Raw genomic sequence first — 12,111 nt, 5'->3', positions numbered from 1 at the left:
TGCAAGCAGCCTCCCAGGCTTGGGGGTTTCTCCAGGATGCCCCGCGCACTCCTGTGGGGCATCCTGGAACTTCCAGGGGCTGCGCGACCTCCGACCCCCGTTGGCTCCATGATGGAGCTGGCAGTCGGGTGGGCGGCCAATGCAGCCACCCAGGGCTGCCTTTGGACCATCTGCGGGGAGAGTGGGCTAAGCCCGCTCTCTTCACAAACCCCCTTACAGCTCTTCACACTGATCGTGTGAAGAGCCTCATGAAAGATATGTGCAATCCCAGGGGCTGTGGTAGTGATAGCAGTGTGCAACTCCAAGACTTAGGTCCACTCCCCTGAAGAAGGACTGAATACCTTAATTTAGTATTTAGTATCGTAGGAAGCTGCTTTCTACTGAGTCAGACCACTGGTCCATCTAGCTTAGTACTGTCTACACAGACTGGCAGCAGCTCTCCAGGATTTCAGACGGCTCTTTCCCAGCCGCACCTGGAGGATTGAACCTGGGACTTTCTAGGTAGTTGCTCTTCCTCTGAGCCACGGCCCCATCTTCCATGTTCCAACTTGGGACAGGGGAGAAGCAACCAAATTAACTCACACACACACACCCGCTGTCTTAATCAATCATTGTAATCAAGTATTAAAATATACAAAACAATATAAATTAACCATTTTTACAGAAGGCACATTGGTGGCTTTTTCAAGTCCAGTATCCATACCCCCTCTTGGCCCTTGTCACAAGTCATAAGGAGCAGTTGCTATCGACCCATGACTGTCATGGCAGCTCAAGACCTCTTTCTTGGTCAGCCCACTCTGTCTGTGGTACTGGCCTTCTCGGATTGTCTTAAGACACTTGACGTTCTTGCCCAAGGTGATGCTTTTGATGGAAGGCAAGTATTTCAGCATTGCTTTTGATACAGAAGCTGCTATCCCTGTGCCAGACAGGTTGAGCTCTTGCAAAGAATTTAAGCTGTGGAAAACTTCAGCGCTGAACAATTTAATGTTGGGGTTGTTGGATAAATCAAGGACTTGGAGAGCGGGCAGATCTTTGAAGCTGTATGGAGAGATCTCGAACAGGTCGTGAATACCACTGAGTGAGAGGTGGATTAAATCCTTCAGTCCCGAGAACGCTCCTTTCTCGATTAGCGATACTGGGTTTCCATCAAGGTTTAAGTACCGAAGAGGTATCCCTTGAAGGTTTGGGATACGTTTTAACCTGTTTCCAGAGAGATTTAAGCTTTGAATGTTGGGGGTGGCTTTATCTTGGCGCCTTGAAACCATGTTGATTAAATTGTTAGAGAGATCGACATTGATTGGTTTCCCTTGACCTTTGGAGGCAAAGATGTTCAGCGTTATTTCCAGGAGGAGGTTATTGCTGAGATCGACATCTCCCAGGGGTGACCGAGAGAAGCATTCATCTGGGAGGGCGATCAAGGAGTTATGACTCAGATCCAAGGATTCAAGATACCGAAGCCCAGAGAAAGCAGAAGAAGCAACCTTTGAGATTTTGTTATAGCTCAAGTCAAGGCTAACCAGTGTGGTATATCCAGGGCCAGTCAGCATGGACTCATTGATGGATTCCAGTCTGTTTGATGATAAATCCAAGTAGGTAGTGTCCAGGGGAATGGGGACAGGCACAATATGGGACCCAATCCCACTGCAGTCTACTTTGGTTAAGCTGAAGCTGTCAAAGAGACCAAAAGTCTCCACTTCACAGTGGCATCCTGGGAAGCAGGTCTTTGAAGTACTGATGCCAGGAAAGAGGAGCAACACGTTGATCCAAATTAAGAAAGGCATTTCTGGAACCTGGAGAACAAAAACACAAATAGAAAGACATCAATCAACGACTGCCGCAGCTAGAGACAGGAAGTTGGGTTGTTTGGAGTTATACTGTTAGGGCGGGGGTTATCTAACCTGGATCCCCAGATGCTGTTAGGCTACAATTCCCATCATTCTCTTCATTCCATGATGCAATGGCCTCTGGCAGTGGATGATGGGAGTTGTAGTCCAACAATATCTGGGGACCCAGGTTTGAGAACTCCTGTTTGAGGGGGTATTTTCCTCTTATATGTAGTTGAAAGGAGGTATTCTTGTGAAATCCTCCCCTTCTGAGTTTCTTCCTGGATTTGGGGGTTCTGAACTACCTGATCTTGTTTTGAGAGTGGTATCCTGGAGAGAATCTATCGATTTGGTTGCTAAGAGTTGGCATTGACTTGACAGCATTCAATCAATCAATCAATCAATCAATCAATCAAGGTGTTAGCAGTCAGTCATTCTTCTGTTTTAGTTTTCCAGATTTTATACAGACACTGTGCAAGAATAGTATACTGGAGTTTTCAGTTCAGTGTTCCCTCTAACAGGGATTCCCAGATGTTGTTGACTACAGCTCCCAGAATCCCCAAGCAAAAGCTACTGCAGCTGGGGATTCTGGGATTTGTAGTTAACAACACCTGGGAATCGCTGTTAGAGGGAACAGTGGTTAATGTACCTTTTCTTTTCCTTACAGGTACTCTGTGCACACTAGCTCATATGCGCCTGGATTAAACTACAGATCTTGATGTAATAACATCAAGATTCCATTTTGTGCTGTGATTTAATTTAGGCATACAGTATATGCACTATGGCCCAGAGAGAATCTGTACAGAGGCAGGGAAACGGTATAATATGGTAAACTGCAGCAAACTGAGCATACACCAATTCTGAAATAAAGTTTGGAAACCTGGAAAAAGTTAAAGCAAAAGGCAGGCAAAGAGAGGAACGAGGTGTGGCGGTAAAAACCATCTATAGAACAATAACTGCCCCAAATGGGCAAAATCCATCCACCTCTAATTTGCAAGACTGATTGAAATAAAGGACCTGCTATTTTCTGACGTGACATTTAGGAAATGCTCATGGAGTTAACCCCCCCCCCGGGAATGCACCGCTTTCCAATGCACCGAGTGAATTGGATTATCTATTTGCAGCCCACCCACCAAAACAATGATTCTGCACAGCTAGCATTGCCAAGGGAAGGCTCTTAGCCTCGCCTTCACCCCAGCATGTGAGCTTGCACTGTGTAGCCTTCAGCTCACAAAACTGGTGCCAGGAAAATTTTGACTTGAGAATGGAATAGAGCCCAGTGACGCAAGATGAAAAATTTCTCCCAACTGGACATATTTGCTGACATGCCATCTCCAGTGCTGAGTAAAGCATCACCCTGACTATTGGAAGCCACACCCAGGTTCTCTCCAAGTATTAATATTTAAAGAAGAAAGCCACCTGGTTTTTCCACAGCAATATGAGCAGAGAAGAGCTGGTCTTGTGGTAACAAGCATGACTTGTCCCCATAGCTAAGCAGGGTCTGCCCTGGTTGCATATGAATGGGAGACTTGATGTGTGAACACTGCAAGATCTTCCCCTGAGGGGATGGAGCCACTCTGGGAAGAGCAGAAGGTTCCAAGTTCCCTCCCTGGCAGAATCTCCAAGATAGGGCTGAGAGAGATTCCTGCCTGCAGCCTTGGAGAAGCTGCTGCCAGTCTGTGAAGACAATACTGAGCTAGATAGACCAATGGTCTGACTCGGTATATGGCAGTTTCCTATGTTCCTAAGTTTTAACAATTTAGTGGAGGCTGCCTGTAGAGTGTTCTCTGGTTTTCTCTACAACCCAAACGTCTAGAAGTATCATCTCTTTTTTTTAAAAAAGTTAACAAACAAGCATTCAAACCCTGGGTCATGACCTGGCCACACATTGGGCATGCATGGTGGCCTCCAAAATAGCCACCTCCATGGGGGTGAGGCCTGGAAGGGGCCGAAGACTGCCGGAACTGGGCAATTTGACACATAATGGAGGCCAGTGGGGGGGGGGGGAGGCGGAACCTCTGGAGACCCCCTTGCAGCCTTGGAGAAGTCTCCTGGAGGGGGTGAGCAAAACAACAACCGCGAACCACCCCCCCAGACCAAACTGAACTGGAGGGGTTTGGGTGTGTGTGGCAAAACTGAACATGACTGGTCCAGTTCAAGTCCGAATCAGACTTGAACCAAACCGGGTAACCTGGTTTTGTGCACACCCCTAATGGACGAAAGGGCAGCCCTTTACGAGGCAAGGTGAGCCACTCATCTCAGGTGGAAGATTATTGGAGAGTCAGATCAGTCCCAAACAGCTGCTCCATCAGTGGAACAGCTCTTTGGGACTGACCTGACCCTTGCAAGCTTTGCAAGAAGGAGCACCTCTTTTCACACTACTTGCAAGGATCAGGAGAGGATCCTGGCTACCTTCCCTGCTCCCCCTGCACTTTTGAAGCTTGCAAGGTTGGTTTTGAAAGGGGCCTAGGCTCTACCATGGATGTGGGGCAAGGCAGAATTTAGCACCTCCTCTCAGGTGCTGCAATGCCTTGGGCTACCCCTTGATGCATGTTCTTCACTTCCTCAAGGCCAGCCCATCCACTAGGCAGACCTAGACAGTAACTTAGGACACCAGTTCTGGCCGTGGGGGGCAGGGCGGTGCATAAACAGTGCCAGAACATAGCATTTTCTCTCCCTCCTCTATTGCATCCGTGAGCCACCTAATGGCGCAGCGGGGAAGTAACTTGCCTAGGGAGCAAGAGGTTGCCAGTTCAAATCCCCAGACTATGTCCCAGTCTATGTTCAAGTCCCCAGACGTTTCCCAGACTATGGGGAACACCTATATCGGGCAGCAGCAATATAGGAAAATGCTGAAAGGCATCATCTCATACTGTGTGGGAGGAGGCAATGGTAAACCCCTCCTGTATTCTACCAAAGACAACCACACGGGGCTCTGTGGTCGCCAGGAGTAGACACCGACTCGACGGCAAAACTTTACTTTACCTTTAGTACTGCACAGTACTGCAAAAATGTAATATGCAATCCTGTACCCTGCTCCCCCCAAAACCTGCACAGTTCTTTTTGTTTGCCGCACCTTAGCCACTAAACAGCTAGTTTCATAAAGTGCACTCCCTCTCTTGAATATGAATTGCCCACCTCAGCATTCATTTCCAAAAAGATATGGTTTCAAACTTTATTTCCAAATCAACAGCAGCATCCTCTCATCTCTGGAGTGTTAAGCGTTTTGCCCCCATAATAGACTGGGAACTCTCTCCCACTGTATCCTCAAACCAGCACAGGCTAGTCATTTGCTTGTTATCCATGCAGGCTGATCTCATGAATGATCAGCCTGCATGTCTCAAGTTGAAGCCAGGCAGGCAGGGGAAAAATCAAACTTTGCCTAGGGAACTAAGAACCCTAGGGTGCTTCCTGAGTGCAGGACACTGCACAGGCTCACGAGAGATCAGGAGGCCCATGGCCAACATATTCTGAAAATAAGACAGCGGCAATCCTATGGCCCCATACCCCTGTGATTTCCTGAACTTCACCATGAAGCTGATGTTGAAACACTCTAGCTGACATACTATGCCAAGTTCAGTATGCATTTTTATGAAACATGCACACAGCTGTGCAATAGATGTGCAAATACACAGAACTGTGCAAATACCTCTTGTGCAAATACACAGAATTGTGCAAACGGAGTTGTGTGATAGACATCCATTACGGAAATAATGGCCACCCAACATACAATGATCGTTATTTCCATAACAGAGTTGCTAAAATCCAGTTGGATTTTGGACAATTCTGTGTATTTGTGCAAGAGCGCTATTGCGCCGTTGTGCAAATGTTTCCTTAAAAGGCACACAGAACTTTGTGAAATATGTCAGCTACTGTCTGTATGCCCGGAGGAGGGGAAACAAGTCTGATTTCTGGCTTTTCAAAACAGGCAGCCGCCATTTCAGAACTGAACTAAACAGGGTTCCATTTCTTCACACAACCCTCGCTCTTTCTCTCCAAGAATGGAGGGAGATGGACTGTCTCTTTAGCACTGCTATTAAGACCCATCACCTTTGGAGCTGGCCGACGGATCTCAAATTGAAGTGATTGGACCCCGGTGTGAATTTACAGCAGCGGTGGTTTAAAGGGGGAAAAGATAGTTATTTGAAAACACAGGGTGACAATAGGGATAAATTCCACAGCCTCAGGAGGAGAGAACAATCATCAAGAACTGCTATTTTTAAACAGGCAAGAGAGAGAGAGAGAGAGAGAGAGAGAGAGAGATGCCAGCCCAGCGGTGAATGGAGCTGTACAAGATAAATCAAAACCCTGAGTGATGTTGCTTTAACAGCATCACTTTGCCAGCGATAGCAACCCCTTTAAAGCATCGCCGTTCTTAAAAACGTCCCCGCTGCTTGTCAAATTTTAATAGACTCCTGGGTTTTCTCAACCTTGATTAATCCATCTACCTGCCTTGAAGTTAGACTCCACAGTTAGTTACACACAGAATTGCTGCTGCGATTGTTTTCCAACGGGGTGATTTAAAAAGGAGCGTTTTTAGCATCCAGAGGGAAGCACAACGCAATTTCTCAGGCCAGCTCGCCAACTTACAGACACAGGCGATCAGATGGAGGTGACAGAAATCTAACTGGATTATACCAGAAATGGAAGGGGGAGGAAAACGCTACCCTGGCCTTAAAAAAAAAACAACCATTGTCGCATGGTGGGGGTTGAGGGGGAGGCCTACGTAACATTTGCCAGGGAATTTTTTTCCAGAGGCGGAGGGCACAACTTATTTTCCAGACTTGGGAAGTGGCAGGCATCATGCTGATACAGCTGCAACGCAATCTGTTCTTGGTCAATGATTGTCCCTATTTTGTCTTTTGAAGACATTTCTGGAGGTGCCCTTAGTGTGAGTTGCTCAAGTTTTCATTGTTCTGCTTTCAGCTTCTTGGTTTGGGATACTATAATTAAGTTTCTGAATCGGAGGTGAGTAATGAGGAGAAGATTATCTTGACTGCAGGGCTGACCCTAGGAGGGTGTGGGGCTGGGGGCGAGTGGCATTTCTCATCAGCCACACCCCTCCACCACCACTCCTCACCCCACCCCCCAGGAGTCCTATCACCTCCCTCCTCGCTTGATGCCGAATCAGGGCGCACATGAGCCTCTAATTTAGTATCCAGCTTGTGCAGCACTGGGGAGTTCACCTCTCTCCTCATTCCAATACGGCCCTTGCAGACATATTCCTGGACCCTAAAAAGGCTTTTTGCAGGGAGGGGAGGCAAGCAGGTTTTTAATTCTGTTATTGACTTTTAATAGGTTTTCTGTGATTGACTTTTAATAGGTTTTCTGTGATTCTGTGATTGACTTTTAAAGTTGTTAGTTTTTAATTGTTTTTAAGTGTTTTTATATGTGTTTTAAACTGTTTTGTCATTGTGAACTGCCCAGAGACACGAGTTGGGGCGGTATAAAAGTGTAATAAATAAAATAAAATAAAAAAGTAAAAACTGCTTCCCTCTCTGCCGGCCCAGCACAATGAAGCAAACCTTAATAAACACCGTTAGTTTAGTACGTCGCTCCTGTAGAGTGCAGAGCTACAGGCTGTGCATCCTTATGTGGGTGGAGCAAGACTCTGGCTCCGCCCTCAGAAGGATGCGCAGCCTGCCAACCAATCTTATTCGTGATACAGTGGCCATGACAACGGTTGCAGTTGTCGAACGACAACACTCGTGGCTCACATTACACTACATACCTGACCATCCACTGCCCTTTGAAGGGAGTTCAAAAACTGGAGACAAGAGCCCTCCTCGGGCATTATCAGCACCAGCAGCGCTCACGTTGACAGTGAGGAAAGCAGGGAGGAAGTCCCGCCCTGCTGCTGTCACTCAACTCCTCCTGTGGGGTGCATGCATGTATAGCGCTATTGGTCTGAGGGGCGCGGCGCGGTAAGTGGGTTCACCGATTGACTGAGGTTGCAGAATCCCAGTGAACACGTTTATGGTGCCTCCTGCTTCAGATGACGGGTGGGAGGGGCGAGTGGCAGCGGCGGGCGGGACTTCCTCCCTGCTTTCCCCACTGTAAATGTGAGTGCTTCTTACATTGATAAGCCCTGAAGAGGGCTACCGTGGCACCCCTGGTGGCAGGGGGCTAGTGCTGGCCACCCCTTGTGCCCCTCCCTGCACCTGAAGTGACCACCTTACCCTTGCCTCATGGGAGGGCTACCTCTGGCTGGGACCCATGACAGCAGGGGGCTGCATCGTGGCATTCCCCACTTTTATTTTTGAGGGAGGAAAGTCATGTATTTTGCACTTTTCTGCACTGACTGGCTTCAGATGGAACATCCACACCACACTTTTACATTGCAAAGGCACAAAATGTGGGGAAGCACACAAAGAGTTTTTTTCGCTTGGTCCGGGCCGAAATTCTGCTTCGGTGGAACTGAAGCAGAATTTTGGCCAGGACAAAACGAACCAGGCCCTAACCTACACCCTTTCTCTCCACTCCATAAATAACTGAGCAGAGCTTAATATAATATAGAGGAACAAAGGAAGCTGTTTTCTACAGAGTCAGGCCATTGGTCCATCTAGCTGAGTATTGTCTACACTGACCAGCAGCAGCTCTACCAGGTTTTAGGCAGGAGCCTTTCCCAGCCCTACCAGGAGACGCTGCCAGGGATTGAACCTGGGACCTTCTGCATGCAGAGAGCAGATACTCCACTGCTCAGCTGCAGCCCCATCTGGCAGGGCACAGTGGTTAAGAGCCACTAATCGAGAAGTTCCCCCATTTGGAACACGTTTCCCAGCAGGTAGAAAACCTCACTGGCTGATAAATTGCCCTGATTAATTGTGCCAGATAAATGATAAATGCTTCTTCCACATTCGCCCTCTCCCCACCCTCTTTCCCTGGAGGATTTTATCTTCTGCACAAGGGGAAAAAAGTTACGGAGCCAAACCAAGCAGCCAAGAGCAAATACAAAGTCAGCCTCCAACCGAGGGAGGAAGAGGCGCTTCGGGCTCAGCCCTTAATTAACCCCACATGTCTGCCTTTTAGCGGCGGCTTCCCCCTTTCCTTCTGAACGGTCCCCACAGCTGCACAGCTTCGCTCCCGCCACTTTCCCCCCATTTTCCTCCCCCCCCCCACAATAAGCATGTCCTTGGAGCAAGGATAACACTTTGTGTTCCTTGGCTTGCAGCTTCCGCTTCTGGCAGGGCAGTAACTCAACATCTGCCGCCAATGGAGGGGATTTACTGCAAGCCATCATCGGAGGGGAAGAGACTCGTCATTCTCACCTGTCCTCCCCCCATCCCCGAGGCCAGGATATTTATTTGAATTTCTTTTTGTCTTCTCTTTCTTATTCATAGAGCCTTTTTAGGGCTTTCACTGTGCAAGCTGTTTATGGAGCAATAAAAGCACGGCTTCATTTCTCATCTTTTCCACGCAGCTCTCCTACCACCCCTCAAGAATTCTGTGATGGCGATAAATAATGGCCAACTTTTAAAATGCATTTCTTTTTATCACCCACTTTCTAAAATAAAAATGTTCAAAAGGTAGACGGTGCCGCCATTACTGTTGTGACTGTTGAGGCGATGGTGAAGCAACCTTAGTGTGTGGGAGAGGCTGCAGTGGGAGCTTCTCTCACGTGGCTGAAGCCTCCTAATATTCCCAGACACGGCACTTGCAGATGAGTTGCCGAATCTCCAGGACTGGCCTGGAGCCCTCAGGAACTGGCCTCGATCTCCAGTTGACTCTTGAAAGCAGAGATGTGGGGCTGAACATTTTCCACATATAATTTTCCAAAACAGAAAATGTTCTGAAATTTCCCCCCATACTTTATTTTTCCATGGAAAATTATTCAGTGTTTCATACTGTTATTACTAATGCCCAGCCACTCCGAAGCACATAAGATTAATGTTCTGTTTGCAAGACACAACTCTGGAATAACTTTTAAGATGTTTTGTGCAATGGCAAGCAATATTAGACGTGATCTGATTGTCTCTGGCTATGTATGGGGATTGAGAGCTTTTAGGTCACTCCAGTGTTTAATTAACTGTTGCATTTAAAGTGTGGTGAAAGTTTGTGTAGGTTTGATGGTTTAAATTGGCGGCTGGAATAGTTATATTATCTGTATTTTTTTAAAAAATTAATTTTATTACGTAGCCGCCCCGAGCAGTATTGCACTGGAGGGGTGGGGTATAAATATTTTAAATAAATAAATATCACTGACCAAAATAAAGATTTGATTTGATTCGTTTCATAAAACACAATAGCAACAATGAATGGATTCCAATGCAATACAAGGCAAGCTGTGCAATTTTGAAGTTGTCATGAATGCTTATTAGGTGATTATCCCCAAAAGGTGTGTAAGAAAGTACATTTCTGTCATGTGGATATTTTACAAATCAACAAAATAGGAAGCTAATTTGGTGTTTGGGGTTTTCTTTTACTAAATATATCAAGAGCCAGTGTGGTATAATGGTTGCAGCGCTGGACTCGGACCGAGGAGTCTTAAAAGTTCAAATCCCTGTTCAGCCATGAAACTCACCAGGTGACTCTAGGCCAGTTACTTTTTTTCCAGTGTAACCTGCTCACAGGGTTGTTGTGAGGATAAACATAACCATTTACACTGCTCTGGGCTCCTTGGAGGACGAGTGTGATATAAATGCAAAAGTAAATAAATATATAGATCGCATAGCATGCTAGGTCAGATCACAATGCAATTAGGGCATCATCAAGGAAATTTGCATAGGACATTTTTTGAGGGTTTTTGTTTGTAGGCAAATGAGGAAAATAATTGCATGGAAAGTTTTCTTGAAATATTTCTTGAAAAAATCCCCAGCTCAAAATTTTCCTGAGAACCCACAGCTCACCCTATCCTTCTGAGCATGCAAACAATCTCAAATCCTTTGCATTTACAGCATTTGCCTCTTCAAACAAATGCTATAAGAGTGGACAACATGAGGGCCAAAGCTTTCTGAGAGTGTCAGCACCAGGGTGGGCTTCTGGGTGTGCTCTTAGGATGCTGTGTTCCTTTAAAAAAAAAAATGTCTGGAGGGCTAGACTGTGTGAGTGATGAACATAATGAGTCCCAGCTGCTGGGACTGTGTGTAAGTGCAGGCTACTTGCAGCTCGCACTGACATAGAGCCGGGGGCCTAGAGCACCCGTTCTCTGGGGGAATCCCCCCCGTGCACTGCGCTCGGCACGTGGTGCACTGTGGGATACCCGGAGGCCGAGATAACAAGTCCCAGCCTCATAGCGATCCGCTCAGTGCACAGTGCGGTGCGAATCATGTGGGGGTGTGCTCTGCGTTCCCACCAAGCACTGGATCATCATCTAGGGCTGGGTTTCTTAACCTTGGGCCCCCAGATGTTGTTGGACTACAACTCCCAGAATCCCCAGACATGGCCTTTGTGGCTGGGGATTCTGGGAGTTGTAGTCCAACAACATTTGGGGGCCCAAGGTTAAGAAACCCTGGTCTAGGGGGCAGGCAAGGTTTGCGAAGCTTTCCCCCTGCATGCCGCCCAGTAGGTTGTGTGAATGGCCCCCATGTGTGATTAAGGTGATACAGTTATGTGTTTCCTATCTATACCCTGCATTTGAGGGACCAGTACGCAGGTTCACTTTTAAAATGAATGCATGTAAAGTCCAATTCAGGCATTATGCTGAATGAATGTACAGATATTTGTACACTTAGACACATGCTTGTGTGAATGAACGTACCTGTGCTCATTTTAAAAGTGAACCTGGATACAAGCCTTTCAGATGCATGGTACAGACAGGAAGTGTACTTCTGTATCTGCATTCAGCATAACATGTGACCGACCGTACCTCTGTACAGATCTGTACCTGTCGACACTGTACACTCATTGTATGAGTGTTGCACATAACGTGTGAATGGGCCTTAAGGCATTCACACATGTGCGAACATTTGTACACGTGTACCGTGTCAGGTCTGACTAGGGCTGCTGTTTTTGGTTATGTCCTGGGCATCTAATATCAAGATGGGGGGGGGGAACACACACACCTTTGCTTTAACTGGTACCCCAAAATGCATCACTGTACCTTTCTCCACAGGAATGAATGGCAACCATGCACTTATGAAGAGACACGCTCCAAGGCACGAGATGCATGCATTTTCTATGTTTGAACCCAATATTTTTGGTATTTCCCCCTCAGCAACCCCCTGCCACACACAGCACCTTTGAACTCCCCTAAGTTTGAATATCAGACCGTGCTTTTGACCTGGAAATGCTTCAAGAGGACCTTGGGGCAAAAAGGTGCATCAGCTTTCCTTCAACCGGCGAACTGCAG

At 47.0% G+C, this 12,111-nt stretch overlaps 1 protein-coding gene across 3 annotated transcripts in view; it reads right to left on the bottom strand.

Moving 5' to 3' along the window:
* Positions 1-595: 595 nt before the first annotated feature.
* TSKU (tsukushi, small leucine rich proteoglycan) overlaps positions 596-12,111 on the bottom strand; it is a 29,114-nt gene continuing 17,598 nt past the window's right edge. For all 3 annotated transcript variants that reach the window (XM_053304777.1, XM_053304778.1, XM_053304776.1), the window contains exon 2: positions 596-1,790. In XM_053304777.1, the coding sequence (XP_053160752.1) occupies positions 720-1,790 (1,071 nt within the window). In that variant the 3' untranslated portion in view covers positions 596-719. The remainder of the gene's footprint in view (positions 1,791-12,111) is intronic.

Source organism: Hemicordylus capensis, chromosome 3 (genome assembly GCF_027244095.1).
Source record: "Hemicordylus capensis ecotype Gifberg chromosome 3, rHemCap1.1.pri, whole genome shotgun sequence".
Lineage (NCBI taxonomy): Eukaryota > Metazoa > Chordata > Lepidosauria > Squamata > Cordylidae > Hemicordylus > Hemicordylus capensis.
This window is presented reverse-complemented; position numbering and strand designations above follow the sequence as displayed.